Genomic DNA, 22,100 nt, shown 5'->3' with positions numbered 1-22,100 from the left:
TAAATAAAATAAGTAATAATAAACTTGTGTTGTAATTGATTAAAAAAATAAATAATCCTTAATAGTGGTAGAGACAGATGACCTCTGAGAGCAAACTCCAAAGAGACCACTTTCAAGTCCTCCATCCACAACTCATTCAAACGTAGGAACGGGTTCCTCCAGTCTGACCCCTCTGCTGTTTCTGGCTCCACACCCACCCCGGCCCGGCCATCTACAGGTGTGAAGGTTAGTACCTTTTATGTAGACATTAGTACCTTTTTATGTAGGGCGCTAATGATCCATCAAACTACCAGCCTTCCAGGACACCTACAGCACCCGATGTCACAGGAAGGCCAAAAAGATAATCAAGGACAACAACCACCCGAGCCACTGCCTGTTCACCTCGCTATCATCCAGAAGGCGAGGTCAGTACAGGTGCATCAAAGCTGGGACAGAGAGACTGAAAAACAGCTTCTATCTCAAGGCCATCAGACTGTTAAATAATCTTCACTAGCACATTAGAAGCTGTTTACATATCTTGCATTACTCATCTCATATGTATATACTGTATTCTATACTGTTCTACTGTATCTTAGTCTATGCCACTGACATTGCTTGTCCATATGTTTATTTATATATTCTTAATTCTGTTGCTTTACTTAGATTTGTGTGTATTTGGTATATGTTGTGAAATTGTTCGATATTACTTGTTAGATATACTGCACTGTCAGAGCTAGAAACACAAGCATTTCACTACACCCGCAATAACATTTGCTAAACACGTGTATGTAACCAATAAAATTTGATTTGATTTGATGACATTCCTGGGAGTGTGTAAACTTTTGAATTTTTTATTACCATAGCATTTTTGTATGTTCTATATAGTTATGTACTTGAAAATGTATAAATTGACCAATTCGGCCACATTTGGGCAAACTCGTGATGAACACATCGGAGACGTCATACAAAATCTTATGTAGCCCTCTCATTCTTTAATGTATCAGTCTGAAACTTTTGCGACACTTGCTTCAGGTCCTGAGCTACAGGCAGTTAGATTTGGGTGTGTCATTTTAGGCGGAAATTGAGATGAAGGGTCCTATCCTCAAGAGGTTTTAAGGAACATCGAAGTTCAGCAGCTGGAAGCAGCCACATTGTTACCGTGATGAAACAAAATGAATTGTGGGAATTTGAGATTTAATTGTATCACTTATATAAAAATCTGATTATATTTTATAAAATGTTATGATATCTCATTGGCATAGCAATAGTTTTACACTACTCTCCTCCATTACTTTCCAACACCCATACACACACAAAAATATGTATGCACGCATGACTGTAAATCGCTTTGGATAAAAGCGTCTGCTAAATGGCATATTATTATTATTATTATTTATATTCTCTGACTGAAATACACCGGTACAGGAACAACGTCATGAGCAATTTAGGGTGTGTTCGTAAATTCACTCTGGAGTGCTCATGGGTGTTCGTAAATTCAGAGCGTTGTCAGATTGTCCATTGGTAATTTCTGAGCGTTTTGCTCTCGGAGCATTCAGAGCGCACATTGGACGCTCTGGCCGGGGAATAGGGTTGATCCGAGCGTTCTGACCTCACAATGGCAGTCAAGCAAGGTTGGTTAACTTGCTAGCTATTTCCAGACACAAATGAAGAACACCTCACTCTGACCATTTTACTCCCCCTAGCAAGGCTGGTTAGGCTGTTTTCATGTTATCTAGAGTGTTTGTGACTAACTGTGATGCTGGCAACAATTGAATTACCCTCTTTTGCCGACATTTACTGACACCAGCCATATTCAACGGGCGTTGAGCGTTCGTAAATTCATCAGTTATTCTGCGCTCTGCCACACTCAGATGAGAGTGCTCTGAAATTGGAGTAGATAGCCAGAGTGAATTTATGAAGTCGCCATTCATTTACAAGCGTTATTTTATCTCGTTTGTCAAATACATAAAAAGTAAACATATTTTTCTTTAATAGTAGCAGTCGTTATCGTACCGTATAAAATGTAAATATATTTTTTTTTACAAAACAGGTCTGTGTAGGGATCTGAATAGACATTTAAATCCAACTGAAGGAGTTTTGTTTTTGTTTGACATTCAGTGTAGTATCGGGAATTTGGATAGTGTTTTTTAGTTTTTGGTAATTAGTATGAATTTTTTCATTCAAAACATTTTGTTTTTGGGGTATTCTTTACAACCCCATACAGTAGGTGGCGGCAATACACCGTATGAGTGTAGTCTGCCAATAAACCTTGAAGAAGAAGAATTACAAAACAGCTTCCACTAGAGACCAACAAAAAGTCGGAACGTTTGTACCTAGTATGTGTTTCAGTCCAGCGGAATTGTTGTGAAACTCATAGCACACCAACGCCGCAAGAAATTTATCGCCTTACTGACAGATTACTCTGTTTTGTAAAGCAGAAATATGTCCATATTTACACCAACAAACCAGATCCGACTCACAAATGTGGCGGTGGTGAGGATGAAAAAGGGAGGAAAACGATTTGAAATCGCCTGCTACAAAAATAAAGTGATGAGCTGGAGATCTGGAGCGTGAGTATTTAAGGAATTTAGCTGATAGCTAGCTAGCAGCAAGAAGCTAGCTAGCTAAATCTATCTGTTTGATACCCACCGAGGCATATAGCAAACACTACCATTATGTCAGACAAATGATAGTATGTTTTCATCTTTGATGTATTTCTAATTAGCTCCGAATGTAACTAAATAATGTTTAAACAATATGTGCTGTTTCGGAGGAGCAAGTCATGACCTATCACTGGCCTTGTATCGTGCATCATATTCTTACCCAGGGCCGAGAGGCTGTGGAATAATGGGGATTTGAGGAACAGTCTAGGTGCCATGTGTTTTGCATCACTGATTCTTTGGACTTTGAAGCACCTACACCTGGCATTTTTTGAATAAAAAAAAATGGGACCTCCCTCAGAACCAAATCCAGTAGCTGGTCAGAGTTCACACAATATTTGGTTTTAGGTTGTAGAGATTAGCCTTACAATCACTATAGGTATTGAAAGCATCATCTAGCACAGTGCTTCTATTTTTGCCCTAGCACTATTCACCTGATTCCACTAACCAACTCATCGTCAAACCTTTGATTAGTGGAATCAGGTGTGTAGTGCTAGGGCAAAAAAATTGCACCCCTTTGGATCCCCAGGACCAGGATTAAGAAACGGTGATAGCAAAACCCCATGTAAACGCTTAATACATTTCCATACCATTTCCATTTGCCAATTACACAGAGAGAAGGACCTGGATGAAGTGTTGCAGACCAGCTCTGTTTTCAATAATGTTTCTAAGGGTCAGGTTGCCAAGAAAGATGATCTGTCAAAAGCCTTTGGAACAGATGACCTGACAGAGATATGCAAACAAGTAAATACATTGACAAATACAAACTAACACCAGTAACTAATATTAAACTCACATTCAACATTATGTATTGCTGTTAGATTTGCCTATTCTGTATTGCTGTTAGATTTGCCTATTCTGTATTTGTATTTTCTTTGTCGGTCAGATTTTAGCTAAAGGAGAACTCCAGGTTTCAGACAAGGAGAGGCAGAGCCAGTTGGAGACGAGTTTCAGAGACATTGCGACCATCGTGGCGGAGAAGTGTGTGAACCCAGAGACCAAGCGACCATACACAGTCAACCTCATAGAGAGGGCCATGAAGGATATCCACTACTCTGTCAAGGCCAACAAGAGCACCAAGCAGCAGGTATGGCTGGGACATAGTGTTGTTGCTACAGTACACTCTGGAGCCTAGACATTGTGGTAGAAATATTTGACTCAAAAGTAGTCAACTCAAAAATTTCTCTCAAGAAACTGGAGCTTGTGAATCCAAAAATTAGACTTTATTATTATGTAACAAAGCCGAGGTGCTCCATGGAACATCTACTCTCCTTGGCTCAAAGCTTTCCTTTTATCCAAATACAAATGCATAGTCATCCTTACATTGAATATACAGTTACTCCCCTTAGGGTAAATTATTAACTTCTTTCATGGCCACACCACCCTTATCTCTCAACGTCTAGATGTCACATGTTGTTTTCTCCAAAAAGGCTATGTGAACTTTTCCAGATGAGACCTCTTTCCCTTATACAAGCAGTGGCAAGATGTAGCCATACATTATTCCCTTCAAATGTGAGGAGTTTGATCTCTCATATTAAACATTCTTAACATGTATGTTGTTTAGCTATATAAACCAGGATACTTACATGGATGGCTTTCAGTACATACCAACTAATGACAGTCTTTGTCATGCTAATGCCCAATGAATCTAACGGCTGTTTGTTTGTCCCTAGGCTCTGGAGGTGATCAGGCAGCTGAAGGATTCCATAGACATCCAGAGGGCTCACATGAGGCTAAGGCTGGTCCTGCCGGCCAAGGACGGCAAGAGGCTGAAGGAGAAACTCAAACCCCTCCTCAAGGTGGTGGAAAGTGAAGACTTTGACGACCAGCTGGAGATGGTGAGAGACAGATCCCTCTGGTCAACACTGTGGGGCTGTAAAGCACATGTGTCAAACTAATTCCACGAAGGGCCGAGTGTCTGCGGGTTTTCGCTCCTCCCTTGTACTTGATTGATTAATTGAGGTCACTAATTAGTAAAGAGCTCCCCTCACCTGGTTGTTTAGATTCTTAATTGAAAGAAAAAACCAAAAATCTGCAGACACTAGGCCCTTCACGGAATGAGTTTGATACCCCTGCTCTAAACTGAAATGGTTATATCTTATCTAGACATGATACCCAAACGAATATGTAATACATTGTATATGCTATGAGTGGTAAATAGTTCAAGTAATGCAACAACAACAACTCTCTCCCTCCCCCTCTCTATATATATTTCTCTCCCCCTCCCTCCATCCTCCAGGTGTGTCTGGTGGACCCAGGCTGCTTCAGGGAGATAGATGAGTTGATCCGCTGTGAGACGAAAGGTAAAGGTTCCCTGGAGGTGCTCAGTCTGAAGGATGTGGAAGAGGGAGACGAGAGGCTGGAATAGCCTTCACACAGAGCCCTATAGGACTACATACATACACTATCTTGCCACACAAACTGCAAACCCATAATTAAAGAGACCGCTATTTCTAATACCAATGGAGCCCTTCTTATTTCCAGACTGTATATTTAAATATATATATTTTCCTGCCCTAAATACAACTACTGGATGTATAGTCTCTCGTGACTGCTGATTTGTTTCTGGGTGCCGAGATTACTGGATTTATAACCTCTTGCAAGTTGCATGATGCTTTAGCGCGGAGGTTGGTGGAAACCTGTGCTCAAATATTGAGATGCTCTGTATTTCTTTAGTTTACAAAACAAGTTTGAGTCTTGTCAGGTATTGACCAGTTTTTCACTTCATATTATGAGTTTTGACAAACACTGACAGAACATTTTCAATCATTATATTGACCCATTTCCGGCCGTGTCATGAAAAGTTGCATGCGCATGAAAGGGGATTGTTTACATGGAAGTGGATAGGACAACATGCGATGTTAAATGCAGCTTGTGCAAGTTAACAAACGTGGAATCCGATGGTTAACATCTACAACATCGCAGATGTCATCGGAGGGTTGATTTATCTAGAAAAATATCACAAATGGAGCTAGATAGATAAAGCCAGAAGAATAATATACTTGTTGAACATAGCTATAGCCATCAGTCTTGTGTTTTCATGGTCATCACTCACTGCTAAGTTTGTCAAGGTCCCGACATCGGTGTATAGCTATCTGCCACAGGGCTTTTTGCTGCGAGCATGCACGTGCACAACTCGAATGTGACGTTTGCTTATAAACAGAAAATGGCTCTATATAATTGAATGAAGTAATTTTTATGAGTCAACTTCTACTCAAGTAATTAATATGGTTTTGACCCTGCCTTTCATTTTACCAAGTGTGCCATTTCACCATGTTTGAAAAGTCATTTTATTATGAATAGTTCATTTAACCACTTAATTTTTTGTTATTTTTCAAAATTAAATGAGTCTTTCCTTATAAACAATTGCAAATAAAAACGTAATAATCTATTTCATCTATTTCATTGTTTTTATTAATTATTTTGTGATTTAATCCCAAGTTTATGCAGGTAAAGTGACAATATCAAGAATTTATGTTACTGACATTATTCAAGAGCAGAAATTGTACCATACCATAATTGTACAGTGCCTTCAGAAAGTATTCATACCCTTTGACTTATTCCACATTTTGTAGATCGTTTTTCTCACCTATCTACACACATTACCCCATAATGAAAAGTGAAAACATGTTTTTAGAAATGTTTGCAAATGTATTGAAAATTTAAATAGAAATATCTCATTTATTTAAGTATTCACACCCCTGAGTCAATACATGTTAGAATCACCTTTGGCAGCGATTACAGCTTGTGAGTCTTTCTGGGTAAGTCTCTAAGAGCTTTGCACACCTGGATTGCACACTATTTTCTAATTATTATTAAGATTATTCAAGCTCTGTGAAGTTCGTTGTTAATCATTGCTAGACAGCCATTTTCAAGTCTTGCCATGGATTTTCAAGCTGATTTAAGACTAAACTGTAACTAGGCCACTCAGGAAAATCCAATGTCGTCTTGGTAAACAACTCCAGTGTACAGTATACTTGTAGTGGTCCTCTGTTCTGTAGCTCAGCTGGTAGAGCACGGCGCTTGTAACGCCAAGGTAGTGGGTTCGATCCCCGGGACCACCCATACACAAAAAAAAAAAAATGTATGCACGCATGACTGTAAGTCGCTTTGGATAAAAGCGTCTGCTAAATGGCATATTATTATTTATATTATACTTGGCTTTCCGTTTTAGGTTATTATCCTGCTGAAAGGTCAAATTGTCTCCCAGTGTCTGTTGGAAAGCAGACTGAACCAGGTTTTCCTCTAGGATTTTGCCTGTGCTTAGCTCTATTCCGTTTCTTTTTATAAAAAACAACTCCTTAGACCTTGCCAATGACAAATATATCCATAACATGATGCAGCCACCAACATGCTTGAAAATATGAAGAGTGGTACTCAGTGATATGTTGTTGGATTTGCCCCAAACATAACGCTTTGTATTCAGGACATAAAGTCCATTTCTTTGACACATTTTTAGCAGTTTTACTTTAGTGCCTTATTGCAATCAGGATGCATGTTTTGGAATAGTTTTATTCTGTACAGGCTTCCTTCTTTTCACTTGGTCATTTAGGTTAGTGTTGTGGAGTAACTACAATGTTGTTGATCCATCCTCCGTTTTCTCCTATCAAAGCCATTCAGCTCTGTAACTGTTTTAAAGTTACCATTGGCCTCATGGTGAAATCCCTGAGCAGTTCCCTTCCTCTCCGGCAACTGAGTTAGGAAGGACGCCTGTATCTTTGTAGTGACTGGGTGTATTGATAACTTCACCTTGCTCAAAGGGATATTCAATGTCTACTTTTTAAATGTTTTACCAATCTACCATTCAGTGCCCTTCTTTGCGAGGCATTGGAAAACCTCCCTGGTCTTTGTGGTTTAATCTGTGTTTAAAATTCACTGCTCGACTGAGGGACCTTACAGATAATTGTATGTGTGGGGTACAAAGATGAGGTAATCATAAAAAAATCATGTTAAACACTATTATTGCACACAGAGGGAGTCCATGCAACTTATTATGTGACTTGTTAAGCACATTTTTACTCCTGAACTTATTTAGGCTTGCCATAACAAAGGGGTTGAATACTTATTGACTCAAGACATTTTAGCTTTTCATTTATTATTAATTTATAAAAATGTCTAAAAACAGAATTCCACTTTGACATTATGGGGTATTGTGTGTAGGCCAGTGACACACAATCTAAATGTAATTTTTAAAAAATATTCAGGCTGTAACACAACAAAATGTGGAAAACGTCAAGGGGTGTGAATACTTTCTGAAGGCACTGTAACACTTTAATGCTTAACCCTCACCAGCAATACAAAAATTAAGCAAATTGACAACATTTCAGACCCAATTATTACAGTTGAAAGCGCAATTCACTCTCCATGTTTAGTGCTACTCCTTTACCCTTATCATAAATTCTTCAACATCTTTCAAAGTGCTTCATTGCAGTAGGATAATGACTTCTAACATTTACTATAGTACCTAGAAATCCATTCATACCTAATACATATGCAATTTAGGTAGGATTTCACAGAAGAATAGTTCATAGGTGGAAGGTTCCTCACTCAAGGCCCTCAGTGATTGCATCTTCTCATTAAGGCTGTGTTGTTTCCCGAGCATACTGGCTGTGTCTAAAAGCAGTCCTGTGGATAGTATCCAGGGGGTTGGTTGGCTCCTGCTCCACCCCAGGATAACCTGGAGGGTAACCCCCTCTTTCTGACTCCTCCTGTTGCTGGAACGTGGGGCATCTGGTACTGCGAAACCCTCCCACTACTAACATCAGAGAGAAGGAGATCCATCCTATGTACAGAGCAGGTCCCCAGTCTCTCCTCAGCACCACAGCACCCTCCAGTGGCTCGTTAGTGTGGTGGCAGGTCCAAGCAACAGGGACAAGCAGCAGTATTCCAGACAGCACAAACAACACACCGGAGACAACTTTCACCTGATTCCTCTTCGGAAACCACACCTCTCCAATGATACTGATGAGCACAGCAAAACCTCCAGCAGCTATAGAAGCCATGATCAAGCCTCTCCATGTTTGGAAGTTTCCAGAGAGGGATAACAAAGACTGGTAGAAGGAGCAGTGGAGGCTACCGTCATGGTTGAGGTCCCAGTAGTCCCATTCCAGCCACACCCCGTCCCAGTATGCCGGCAGCGTGGCTGTGGAGTTGTCCAGAGTGCCGCTGACTTTCCACAGGGGCAGACAGCGGGTGAGGATGGCGCACAGCCAGCCTATAATGCCCAGGCCCAACGCCGCTAACTCCAACTGCCTCTTCATGACTGAGCTGAGCTTAGCTCCTCACAGGAAGAGGCCTAACAGCAGGGTTTAACCAGCTGCAGGCACAGCAGGGTGGGGTGTATGTGTGCCTGTGTGTGTGTGCCTGCCTGTGAGCGTGTTTGTGCCTGTGTGTGTCTAGCCTGTGTGATGTGAAAGCGCTCCTTCCGGATTCCTGAAAAGAAAAGGGCGTGGGGCAGCAGTGCAGCTCTACAGCTGGGGAATAAAGGGGATTCCTTCTGTTTACTGTGCCATGGTTTCACAACAATCCCTATTTTTCAGTTTCGCCACAGCCACTAAAACAAAGATGCCACTGTGTCTTCTGTTGACTTCAGCCTCTGACTTTGTGGTCTTGTAGGAAAATGTAATTGTGAAATAAGCCTTGTGTGCCTCACCATGTACAGCATCTAGTCTTTCACACTTAATTCTGAATGCTCGATGTTCTCCCTTCTAATCAGTTTTGATACACTTTTTCCAATAAGATAAATAAAAGAGATGCAATAAAAGTAATTTAGAATCAAAATGTTTATTTATATTCGGATCAAATCGCAAATCAATCAAATAACATGCTTTGTTGCCCTCTAAAATCTATTTTCTTTGCATGTGTAACACTCTGGCTCTATGGACGTTTATATTGAGCCAGGGTTGTTCATTTTCTTGTGTTTGGGTGTATTTCATTTGGTGGTGTTGGGTATGGGTGAGTTTCAGTTTGTTTGTGTCATGTGGTGATTGGTCGATGACTCCCAATCGGAGGTAACGAGTGTCAGCTGTCGGCTCGTTATCTCTGATTGGGAGCCATATATATTCTGTGTGTTTTCTCCTTTGTTTTGTGGGTTATTGTTTCTTTGTTGCTGTTAGTAGTATTCAGTATAGAACTTCACGGATCGTCATTTGTTGTTTTCTTCGTGGTTGCTTTAAGTTAATAAAGTCATCATGTCCACTCGCAACGCTGCGCATTGGTCTCCTCCTTCAGACGATCGTGACAGAATAACCCACCTAAAGAGGACCAAGCGGCGTAACAAGCGGCAACAGGACCTACCTACGCAGGATTTATGGACGCCTCCTAAGGATTTTTGGACATGGGAGGAGATTCGGGCTGGAAAGGGTCCTTGGGCACAACCGGAGGAATATCACTGCCCTCGTGAAGAGCTGGAGGCAGCTGCAGCCGAGAGGAGGTGGTATGAGGAGGAATATCACCGCCCTCGTGAAGAGCTGGAGGCAGCTGCAGCCGAGAGGAGGTGGTATGAAGAGGAAGCGCGGAGTCGAGGCTGGAAGCCCGTGGTTACTCCCCAAAAAATTTTTTGGGGGGGCACATGGCTTTAGGCGCCTGGGCAGCAGGAGGCTGCCACAGGTAGAGCTGGAGAGAAGGCTATCGGATTACGGGAGCCATTGGCGAGTAGAGGGAGGGAAGTTGTTGTGGCACGGCATGAGAGACTGAAGTGTGTTCCCAGTCTGGTCCGGTCCGTTCTTGATCCCCAGTTAAGGCCAGTGGTGGGTGTTCCCGGTACGGACCGGTCTGTTCCTACTCCACGCACCAGGTCCACGATGTGCGTCGCCAGCCGGCCAGAGTCTGCCGTCTGCCCTAGGGCGTCTGAACTGCCCGTCTGCCAAGCGCTGCATAAGCCGCCCGTCTGTACTGAGCCTGCAAAGCCGTCCGTCTGCCATGAGCCTTCAGAGCCGTCCGCCAGACAGAATCATACACCTGCTATGGAATCAGCAGGAGCCGACGCAGCCTATGCTGGACTGGAGGCTCGGGTTCGTGACTCGGCAGGAGCGGCTCATGCGGATGGGAGCCGTCCTGCTGGAGGTGATGACTGCAATCCGAGGCTGGGGTCCGCCTCCACCGCTAGCCGCCCAGCCAGCACCATCAGCCAGCCATGAGCAGCCAGACCCGTTAGCCAGCCATGAGCAGCCAGATCCGTCAGCCAGCCAGAGCAGCCAGACCCGTCCAGCCAGCCATGAGCAGCCAGATCCGTCAGCCAGCCATGAGCAGCCAGATCCGTCAGCCAGCCATGAGCAGCCAGATCCGTCAGCTAGCCATGAGCAGCCAGATCCGTCAGCCAGCCATGAGCAGCCAGATCCGTCAGCCAGCCATGAGCAGCCAGATCCGTCAGCCAGCCATGCAGCAGCCAGACCCGTCAGCCAGCCATGAGCAACCAGATCCGTCAGCCAGCCATGAGCAGCCAGATCCGTCAGCCAGCCACGAGCAGCCAGATCCGTCAGCTAGCCATGAGCAGCCAGATCCGTCAGCCAGCCATGAGCAGCCAGATCCGTCAGCCAGCCATGAGCAGCCAGATCCGTCAGCCAGCCATGAGCAGCCAGATCCGCCAGCCAGCCGTGAGCAGCCAGATCCGTCAGCCAGCCACGAGCAGCCAGATCCGTCAGCCAGCCACGAGCAGCCAGATCCGTCAGCCAGCCGCGAGCAGCCAGATCCGTCAGCCAGCCACGAGCAGCCAGATCCGTCAGCCAGCCATGAGCAGCCAGATCCGTCAGCCAGCCATGAGCAGCCAGATCCGTCATCCAGCCAGGATTCGCCAGAGCCGTCGAGCCAGGATCCGCCAGAGCCTTCCGCCAGACAGGATCAGCCAGAGCCTTCCGCCAGACAGGATCAGCCAGAGCCTTCCGCCAGACAGGATCAGCCAGAGCCTTCCGCCAGACAGGATCAGCCAGAGCCTTCCGCCAGACAGGATCAGCCAGAGCCTTCCGCCAGACAGGATCCGCCAGAGCCGTCCAGCCGAGATCCGCCAGAGCCGTCCAGCCGGGATCCGCCAGAGCCGTCCAGCCGAGATCCGCCAGAGCCGTCCAGCCGGGATCCGCCAGAGCCGTCCAGCCGAGATCCGCCAGAGCCGTCCAGCCGGGATCCGCCAGAGCCGCCCAGCCGGGATCCGCCAGTGCCGTCCAGCCGGGATCCGCCAGAGCCGTCCAGCCGGGATCCGCCAGAGCCGTCCAGCCGGGATCCGCCAGAGCCGTCCAGCCGGGATCCGCCAGAGCCGTCCAGCCGGGATCCGCCAGAGCCGTCCAGCCGGGATCCGCCAGAGCCGTCCAGCCGAGATCCGCCAGAGCCGTCCAGCCGGGATCCGCCAGAGCCGTCCAGCCGAGATCCGCCAGAGCCGTCCAGCCGGGATCCGCCAGAGCCGTCCAGCCGGGATCCGCCAGAGCCGTCCAGCCGTGATCCGCCAGAGCCGTCCCGCCAGGATCCGCCAGAGCCGTCCCGCCAGGATCCGCCAGAGCCGTCCCGCCAGGATCCGCCAGAGCCGTCCCGCCAGGATCCGCCGGAGCCAGCCAGCCAGGATCCGCCATCTAGTCAGGTGCTGCCCCTTAGTCCGGTGCTGCCCCTGAGTCCGGTGCCGCCCCTTAGCCCGGTGCTGCCCCGTAGTCCGGTACTGCCCCTTAGCCCGGTGCTGCCCCTTAGTCCTGTACTGCCCTTTAGTCCGGTACTGCCCCGTAGTCCGGTGCTGCCCCTTAGTCCGGTGCTGTCCCTTAGCCCGGTGCTGCCCCTTATCCCGGTGCTGCCCCTTATCCCGGTGCTGCCCCTTAGGCCGATGCTGCCCCTTAGTCCGGGGTTGCCCCTTAGTCCAGGTGGGGTTAGGTGGAGGGTGGTCATTGGGAGGAGGCTACCGAAGCAGGTTGTGACTGTGGTGGGGTGGGGATCACGACCGGGGCCAGAGCCGCCACCATGGACAGACGCCCACCCAGACCCTCCCCTAGTCCTGATGTTGGTGCGCCCGGAGTTCGCACCTTTAGGGGGGGGTACTGTAACACTCTGGCTCTATGGACGTTTATATTGAGCCAGGGTTGTTCATTTTCTTGTGTTTGGGTGTATTTCATTTGGTGGTGTTGGGGATGGGTGAGTTTCAGTTTGTTTGTGTCATGTGGTGATTGGTCGATGACTCCCAATCGGAGGTAACGAGTGTCAGCTGTCGGCTCGTTATCTCTGATTGGGAGCCATATATATTCTGTGTGTTTTCTCCTTTGTTTTGTGGGTTATTGTTTCTTTGTTGCTGTTAGTAGTATTCAGTATAGAACTTCACGGATCGTCATTTGTTGTTTTCTTCGTGGTTGCTTTAAGTTAATAAAGTCATCATGTCCACTCGCAACGCTGCGCATTGGTCTCCTCCTTCAGACGATCGTGACAGCATGCAGATTCTAGTCACAAAATAAACTGTGATAAACATTGTTACAAAACACATTACAAGTAATAACCACAGTTGAATAAGATGTAAAATACAACACAGGGATGTAAAAACAATCTGGTTCATTCAGTGGATGTACTTGTACTGTCAATAACAGTAACCTATTGATTTTCAGTGATTATCTTTCAATAACAGATATTTCCTCAGCAAACATCTTTCATGGTGATAGTGAACATTTGAATAGCTACAAGTACCTAAGTCAGACTTATTTTGTAACAAGAATTAATTAACATGATCTTATTTTTAATAACTTCCACCAAAGCTATAAAATAGTTGGAATTATTTTGCACTATGGCCTATTTATTGCCTTACCTCCATAACTTACTTCATTTGCACACACTGTATATAGATTTTCTATTTTTCTATTGTGTTATTGACTGTACGTTTCTGTTTATCCCATATGTAACTCTGTGTTGTTGTTGTTTTTATCGCACTGCTTTGCTTTATCTTGGCCAGGTCGCAGTTGGAAATAAGAACATGTTCCCAACTGGCTTACCTGGTTAAATAAAGGTGAAATAAAATAAAAAATTAATCGTTCCAGGGCAATTCTAAATGTATCAAAGTCAGACAATAGACTGCATGACCAGACCTACAATGTACACAATTACAATGTTCTCATGGAAAAACATGCTGTGACATGTCTCTTCAGAGTGCCAACAACTGCCAACTCTATTTGCCTGAAGTTAACAGGCAAATAAAGCACTCCCCCCTCACACATAGTTCTTTATGGCGTAGCTGCTGTGAGTGGGCGTCCTAGCCAGGGTGTACCTACTGCTGGATCCATGCCTGCCCTCTCTCCCCCCTGGAGGACAGCTGGTACACAGCACCCCTCCTCCACAGAACAGGAACCCAGAGGTCACCCAGCCCACATAGATGGCCGCCCCCATCTCCTTCTTCAGCATCTCAGGGACCCGCGGGTTATAGAAGTCCCTAATGATGGACTGGGCCGTCCAGGACACAGCCACTATGGTGCTTAACCCAGCCAGGGCGAAGGTGACCCCTGCGGCCTGCACCACGCAGGCTTTGACCCTGGGATTGCTCAGGCAGTTGGTGCACCTAGCCCCCAGGAGGAAGACGAGGAACGCCAGGCAGCCCAGTACCATGCTGATGACGATGAGGCCCCTGGCCGCCTGGAGGTCAGGGGACAGGTCTAGAAGAGCGTCGTAGATCTTACACTGCATCTGTCCCGTGGTTTCAGACACACAGGTCATCCACAGGCCCTCCCAGAACACCTGCATGACCACCAGGTGGGTGCCAATGAACGCTGTGACCTTCCACATGGGCAGGGCGCAGATCAAGATGGTGCCTGCCAGGCCCACCATGGACAGGGTGATGCCCAGCTCCTCCACAGCCATGGGGGGGGGGGGCGCTACAGTTTGCCCAGAACTGGGGATGAAACAAAGGGAAAATAAGTATTAACAATATGCTCAACATGGCTGTTTGCTCATTCATGGCTGGTTCATACCACACATATTTTTTTCTATTTATACTTTTTTAATTTCCATTTACAAAGACAACAACGGAAAAGTTTTGGTCATTTAGTAGACACTCTTATCTAAATCAACTTACAGTACTGAGTCCATGCATTTTCATACTGTGACCTGGCAGAAGTCAAGCCTGCGGGGGGGGAGGTCAATAAGTACATGAATTCCCTTAACCAATTGTCCATGCTGAAGCACTGCAGTTTATGCACTTTCCAATTTAAAAATATTGTCTGTTTGACTGAAAGGAAGGCCAAAGCAATGATGCATTGCGTGGTTCTAAGTTGGACATTGTCCACCGTACAGTACTTCCTAACAGGCACACTACAGGACAAAGTGGGATACATACATAAAGAATTCCAGCAACATATCTACCTCAGTCCAAAATCTTTTGATGGCTGGACATTTCCAGAACAGATGCATTGGTGTACCAACCTCACCACAGCCATGCCAACACAAATATGAAAGGCTTTGATCCATATTTTTCAACCTATGAGGTGTGATATAATCCCTGTGCAAGACCTTCGTTTGAATAATTGTATACCTTACACAGTTGGATATCGATGTTGTGTTTTTCCATATTGCATCCCACTGTGCTGCGGTGAGAGATATGCCCAAGTCCTCTTCCCAACGTAACTGAGTAGGGATGTTGCTGTTTGGGGAGGAGTGGCCAATCAGCTTGTATAATGCGGAAACTGTTCCTTTCCCATTAGCAGCACCCCTCAGTTTGTTGCTTATCACACTTTTAGATCCCTTTTAGGAAATTCATTAAAAAATTGATTTGAGCTGCAAATAGGGTATAAATGCCATATCATTCAGGCCAAATTCTGCTAGAAACTCTTTCAGTGGAATGATACTGTATCTCTCACCCTTATATCCTGCCCCGTCTAAATGATGTTTTGGAGTTGCCAGGTTCTGTGTCTTGCCAACTGCAGTAAACAAGGGGTTGTTCCATATTGGACATGAAGGGAGGGATGCTCCATTGATAGATAACCTTTTATGAAGTATCTTTGCCACTTCACATGAAAACTCCAGTAGTGGATAATCTATTTTACAGTGGAAGTTGGGGTACTACCATAATGATTATATGGAGATAGATTTGCTACAGTATGTTCTGTTTACAATTTTCTCCTCTAGCCACTCACAGTTACCACGCTTTGCTTCTCACTTCGCTGCTAAAAATACATTGAAGATCTACTAAACCAGAATGGTTTAAATAGTGAATTGCCAGATTTAATTATGCAACAGTGTGCCTGCAATGGACTATACAAGGTCAGTGATTCAGTCAGCACAACATTGAGATGTGATATATCTCGTTAACTTGACATGAGTTTGACTTTACTAAATAAAGTGATATACAAAACAAATTAAATGTATTCATTTCCGTGACTCTGAGCAGCGTTTCCCATCTATGTTCCTATTAGATAAACGTCACAGGATGTTTACAATGGTAGGTGGCATTGTTAGGAGGTTTGTCATAGTTTTTGTCATGTGGGGGGTAGACAGTTTCTTCATCATTTGTCGTAATAGAACTGTGCTGAGAAAGGGCATAATGATATACCACTAGGAAGCAGTAGTGTGTCATCAGTGTATTTGATGGAGGGACATGACTGAGGTGTTGCACTATATTGCAGGTTTCTTTGAATATAATAGAAAGAGAACAAGAAACAGTGAAACAGTCATTCTGAGTGAAACAATTATGCTAAAGTTGATACTGGGCGGAATATGAGGATGATTTGATCATTCAATCTTACTGAATATTAATGGACAGTCTTTCTGTAACACTACTAAATATAATGTGACAATCAATGAGTTGATGTAAAAGTTTATCTTAATAACACGATAACAAAAACACCTAAGGCTAAGAGAATTTACTGGTGAGACAAATTAGACAAATAACTAAAGGAAGGGATTGTATTTTTCTGCATGAGAACGGCGTAACTCGAGCCCCTCTCTCTCCCTGATCGACAGATCTGATAGCATGGGAACATAACACTGCTTTCTCACAGCTTAGTGTGAACTGACTCAACTCACTCCAGTCTTTTTATAAACTCAACCATAATTGATTATTTTATTGATTTAGACGTTAAGAGTGGATTGATTGCCCCTTTACAATAATAACTGTCACAATAGACATACAGTCAAACAAAAAAAAAAACATTGTAAAGTGGTTGTACTACTGGCTATAAGGTGAATGCACCAATTTGTAAGTCGCTCTGGATAAGAGCGTCTGCTAAATGACGTAAATGTAAATGTAAATGTAAATGTCAACCCAATGTCTGGAGGCCTTGTAATTGTATATGTTGGTCGAAAAACACATTGAAGTGATGTAGTCATTGAGTTTGAAGCCTGGGTGGAGTTCTCTGACACCAGTTCCTGTCAAACAGGTTTTCTCAGTGTTCTGTTTTAACCTCACAGACAGTATTTTATGATCATGATGAATGCATATGGAAAACAAGAACATCAGTGGGAGAACTGAATCAACACACACACCTGAAATATGAAAAGATAGTGTCATGTAATAAAAGAGACCATACAACACTATTAATAGGTGCTGACTAATATAATTTGCAACAGTGGACTGTAAAATCAACTTCCTTTAAATGGTTGAAAATTACATTGCCATGCAATACTTTGAGAAACAAATAACATTTACACTACCGTTCAAAAGTTTGGGGTCACTTAGAAATGTCCTTGTTTTCGAAAGAAAATAAAAAAAATTGTCCATTAAAATAACATCAAATTGATCAGAAATACAGTGTAGACATTGTTAATGTTGTAAATGGCTATTGTAGCTGGAAACAATTTTTAATGGAAAATCTACATAGGCGTACAGAGGCCCATTATCAGCAACCATCAGTCCTATGTTCTAATGGCACGTTGTGTTTGCTAATCCAAGTTTATCATTTTAAAAGGCTAATTGATCATTAGAAAACCCTTTTGCAATTATGTTAGCACAGCTGAAAATGGTTGTGCTGATTAAAGAAGCAATACAACTGGCCTTCTTGAGACTAGTTGAGTATCTGGAGCATCAGCAATTGTGGGTTCGATTACAGAATCAAAATGGCCAGAAACAAATAACTTTCTTCTGAAACTCGTCAGTCTATTCTTGTTCTGAGAAATGAAGGCTATTCCATGCGAGAAATTGCCAAGAAACTAAAGTTCTCATACAACGCTGTGTACTACTCCCTTCACAGAACAGCGCAAACGGGCTCTAACCACAATAGAAAGAGGAGTGGGAGGTCCCGGTGCACAACTGAGCAAGAGGACAAATACATTAGAGTGTCTAGTTTGAGAAACCGACACCTCACAGGTCCTCAACTGGCAGCTTCATTAAATAGTACTCGCAAAACACCAGTCTCAACGTCAACAGTGAAGAGGTGACTCCAGGATGCTGACCTTCTAGGCAGAGTTGCAAAGAAAAAGCTATATCTCAGACTGGCCAATAAAAATAAAATATTAAGATGGGCAAAAGAACACAAACACTGGACAGAGGAAGATTGGAAAAAAGTGTTATGGACAGACAAATCGAAGTTTGAGGTGTTCGGATCACAAAGATGAACATTTGTGAGGCTCAGGCGAAATGAAAAGATGCTGGAGGAGTGCTTGATGTCATCTGTCAAGCATGGTGGAGGCATTGTGATGGTCTGGGGGTGCTTTGGTGGTGGTAAAGTGGGAGATTTGTACAGGGTAAAAGGGATCTTGCCATACCCTGTGGATGGCACTTGATTGGAGCCAATTTCCTCCTACAACAGGACAAGGACCCAAAGCACAGCTCCAAACTATGCAATAACTATTTAGGGAAGAAGCGGTCAGCTGGTATTCTGTCTATAATGGAGTGGCCAGCACAGTCATCGGATCTCAACCCTATTGAGCTGTTGTGGGAGCAGCTTGACCGTATGGTACGTAAGTGCCCATCAAGCCAATTCAACTTGTGGGAGGTGTTTCAGGAAGCATGGGGTGAAATCTCTTCAGATTACCTCAACAAATTGACAACTAGAATGCCAAGGGTCTGCAAGGCTGTAATTGCTGCAAATGAAGGATTCTTTGACGAAAGCAAAGTTTGAAGGACACAATTATTATTTCTATTAAAAATCATTATTTCTAACCTTGTCAATGACTACATTTCCTATGCATTATGCTATATTTCCTATTCAAACTCATTTCATGTATGTTTTCATGGAAAACAAGGACATTTCTAAGTGACCCCAAACTTTTGAACGGTAGTGTACATATATCTAAACAGTGGCATGTAAATACACTCATACACTCTTACAAAGAAACGTGCTATCTAGAACCTAAAAGGGCTCTTTGGCTATCCCCATAGGAGAACCCTTTTTCGTTGCAGGTAGAACCATTTTGAGTTCTATGTAGAACCCTTTCAATAGAGGGAACCGAAAAAGGTTATCATATGGGGACAGCTGAATAACCGTTTTGGAACCCTTTTTTCTAAGAGTGTAGTGTTTCCCTGGCTAAGCAATCAAAAACGTGTGCATATTTTCCTTCATAGTACACTGTCTGTGCATACAACATCCTTCCACTGGAACCTTTTCCTTCATATTCCACTGTCCGTCCATATACAGTTGAAGTCGGAAATTTACATACACCTTAGCCAAATACATTTAAACTCAATTTTTCACAATTCCTGACATTTAATCCTAGTAAACATTCCCTGTCTTAGGTCAGTTAGGATCACCACTTTATTTTAGGAATGTAAAATGTCGAAATAATAGTAGAGAGAATGATTTATTTCAGCTTTTATTTCTTTCATCACATTCCCAGTGGGTCAGAAGTTTACATACACTCAATTAGTATTTGGTACCGTTGCCGTTAAATTGTTTAACTTGGGTCAAACGTTTCGGGTAGCCTTCCACAAGGTTTCCACAATAAGTTGGGTGAATTTTGGCCCATTCCTCCTGACAGAGCTGATGTAACTGAGTCAGGTTTGTAGGCCTCCTTGCTCGCACACGCTTTTTCAGTTCTGCCAACACATTTTCTATAGGATTGAGGTCAGGGCTTTGTGATGGCCATTCCAAGACCTTGACTTTGTTGTCCTTAAGCCATTTTGCCACAACTTTGGAAGTATGCTTGGGGTCATTGTCCATTTGAAAGACCCATTTGCGACCAAGCTGACTGATGTCTTGAGATGTTGCTTCAATATATCCACATAATTTTCCTTCCTCATGATGCCATCTATTTTGTGAAGTGCACCAGGCCCTCCTGCAGCAAAGCACCCCCACAGCATGATGCTGCCACCCCTGTGCTTCACATTTGGAATGGTGTTCTTCGGCTTGCAAGCAACCCCCTTTTTCCTCCAACATAAGGATGGTCATTATGGCCAAACAGTTCTATTTTTGTTTCATCAGACCAGAGGACATTTCTCCAAAAAGTACGATCTTTGTCCCCATGTGCAGTTGCAAACCGTAGTCTGGCTTTTTTTGGCGGTTTTGGAGCAGTGGCTTCTTCCTTGCTGAGCGGCCTTTCAGGTTATGTCGATATAGGACTTGTTTTACTGTGGATATAGATACTTTTGTACCTGTTTCCTCCAGCATCTTCACAAGGTCCTTTGCTGTTGTTCTGGGATTGATTTGCACTTTTCGCACCAAAGTACGTTCATCTCTAGGAGACAGAACGCGTCTCCTTCCTGAGCGGTATTACAGCTGCGTGGTCCCATGGTGTTTATACTTGCGTACTATTGTTTGTACAGATAAACGTGGTACCTTCAGGAGTTTGGAAATTGCTCCCAAGGATGAACCAGACTTGTGGAGGTCTACAATTTCTTTCCTGAGGTCTTGGCTGATTTCTTTTGATTTTCCCATGATGTCAAGCAAAGAGGCACTGAGTTTGAAGGTAGGCCTTGAGATACATCCACAGGTACACTTCCAATTGACTCAAATTATGTCAATTAGCCTATCAGAAGCTTCTAAAGCCATGACATCATTTTCTGGAATTGTGATACAGTGAATTATAAGTTAAATAATCTGTCTGTAAACAATTGTTGGAAAAATTACTTGTGTCATGCACAAAGTAGATGTCCTAACCGACATGCCAAAACTATAGTTTGTAAACAAGAAATTTGTGGAGTGGTTGAAAAACGAGTTTTAATGACTCCAACCTAAGTGTATGTAAACTTCCGACTTCAACTGTACCTTATACCACCAATACCTTTTGAAATGTTCATGCCGACCAGTTTGTCCCATGAACTGTCATGTTAAATGTAGGTCTTTGTTGGTGTGGAGGGGCTTGCCACAAAACCTGCTGCTTTGTTGTGACCTCCTGATGACTTGGCCAGTAGATATTTCACAGAGGGGGATTTGTCATCCTCCTTGGGGGAGCAGTTACCACAGAGGAGCCCCCCTTCCAGGAGTAGCAGGATCCCAGCCCCCCAGCTGATGTAGAGCGCAGCCCCCAGCTCCCTCCGCTGGGCATCCACCACAAGCGGGTTGTAGAAGTACTGGATGATGATACTGGCCGTCCAGGATACAGGGATGAGACACAGGATACCACTGATGATGAGCACCACCTCTGCCGCCATCATCACCCGTGCCTTGGCCACCTCCTCCACCACAAAGTTGGTGCAATTCCCCCCGGGGGAACGCCATGAGGAGGCCGGCGATTCCCACCACGATGTCCACCACGACCAGCGCTCTGGCAGCCTGCAGGTCAGAGCTGAGGGCCAGCATGGAGTCATATACCTTACACTGCATCTGGCCTGTGCTCTGGACCACACAGCTCATCCAGATGCCCTCCCAGATGGTTTGTGAGGTGACAATGTTGTTTCCGATGAAGGCTGTGACCCTCCACATGGGCACGCCGTAGACGATAATTGTCCCCACCCAGCCGAGCAAGGCCAGGGCACTGCCCAGCATCTGCATGCCCATGGAACCCATTCTGAATGCAATGTCTCTCTGTCTCTCTCTACTCGTTGACTGACTCTTTGTGTCTCCGAGTTAATATTGGAAGGTGATCAGGTGGTTATGTGCATTTCAAAAGGAGAAAGAAGAGTGTTACTGGCTGTTCCAGTTATAATAAACTGAGAGCCAGCCAAAGAATACCAGTCTTACATGATTCTTTGTTGTCTGTGGACAATAAAGGTTGGAATTTCATTTAATTCTCCTTTTTGGAGATGGTAGATCGGTTTACAAAAGCTGTTATTGTTCAAACACCCTATGAGGAACGAGGATGTTGGTATGTGCCGGAAAAATCACCAGCTTGAAAGCTCAAACAGCAAAATGAAATTTCAATGGGATTTGACATTATCAGGAGAAGAGTGCGAGAGATAATCTGATCTGTTTAAAGTCATACAACATATTTTTAGAATATGCACTGTTAACTTAAGCATAATGTAATGTACAGTATGTAAAAAGTGTGTCACTGTCACAAGAAGAAGATGTGACATGTTTTGGTATACTTGGCACAAGGAATTACGATGTAGTTTCGTGGGTGATAAGGTGATACTGTTCTTAATGCTTCTTAGTTAAAGAAAGTAGGGACTATTGTCTCTTCAACAATGAAAACAAACCAGGTTCT

General features: G+C 44.1%; 3 protein-coding genes and 1 pseudogene across 3 annotated transcripts; 1 reads left to right on the top strand and 3 right to left on the bottom strand.

Moving 5' to 3' along the window:
- Nucleotides 1–2,299: 2,299 nt before the first annotated feature.
- On the top strand, nt 2,300–6,030 carry LOC121567928 (ribosome maturation protein SBDS-like). The gene is made up of 5 exons (XM_041878316.2): nt 2,300–2,549; nt 3,254–3,383; nt 3,526–3,726; nt 4,313–4,477; nt 4,879–6,030. The coding sequence occupies exons 1-5, from the start codon at nt 2,422–2,424 to the stop codon at nt 5,005–5,007; spliced, it is 753 nt and encodes a 250-aa protein (XP_041734250.1). The 5' UTR covers nt 2,300–2,421; the 3' UTR covers nt 5,008–6,030.
- A 1,818-nt stretch (nt 6,031–7,848) lies between these two features.
- On the bottom strand, nt 7,849–9,240 carry LOC121568377 (claudin-4-like). The gene has a single exon (XM_041878924.2). The coding sequence runs from the start codon at nt 8,897–8,899 to the stop codon at nt 8,216–8,218; it is 684 nt and encodes a 227-aa protein (XP_041734858.1). The 5' UTR covers nt 8,900–9,240; the 3' UTR covers nt 7,849–8,215.
- Nucleotides 9,241–13,799: 4,559 nt separating this feature from the next.
- Nucleotides 13,800–14,444, bottom strand: LOC121567926 (claudin-4-like). Its single transcript, XM_041878314.1, has one exon. It carries the CDS (start codon nt 14,442–14,444, stop codon nt 13,800–13,802), a length of 645 nt encoding a protein of 214 aa, XP_041734248.1.
- A 6,337-nt stretch (nt 14,445–20,781) lies between these two features.
- On the bottom strand, nt 20,782–21,460 carry LOC121568168 (annotated as a pseudogene).
- Between the last annotated feature and the right edge of the window lie 640 nt (nt 21,461–22,100).

Source organism: Coregonus clupeaformis, chromosome 6 (assembly GCF_020615455.1).
Source record: "Coregonus clupeaformis isolate EN_2021a chromosome 6, ASM2061545v1, whole genome shotgun sequence".
NCBI lineage: Eukaryota > Metazoa > Chordata > Actinopteri > Salmoniformes > Salmonidae > Coregonus > Coregonus clupeaformis.
The sequence above is the reverse complement of the archived record's forward strand: the minus strand, read 5'-3'. Positions and strand labels throughout refer to the sequence as shown.

Bases quoted from the DNA above. Each gene is read 5' to 3' on its own strand.
- LOC121568377 (XM_041878924.2), bottom strand. From the start codon at position 8,899: ATGAAGAGGCAGTTGGAGTTAGCGGCGTTGGGCCTGGGCATTATAGGC.
- LOC121567928 (XM_041878316.2), top strand. From the start codon at position 2,422: ATGTCCATATTTACACCAACAAACCAGATCCGACTCACAAATGTGGCG. The intron at 2,550-3,253 runs GTGAGTATTTAA...CCAATTACACAG, and splicing joins ATGAGCTGGAGATCTGGAGC to AGAGAAGGACCTGGATGAAG. The intron at 4,478-4,878 runs GTGAGAGACAGA...TCCATCCTCCAG, and splicing joins TTGACGACCAGCTGGAGATG to GTGTGTCTGGTGGACCCAGG.
- LOC121567926 (XM_041878314.1), bottom strand. From the start codon at position 14,444: ATGGCTGTGGAGGAGCTGGGCATCACCCTGTCCATGGTGGGCCTGGCA.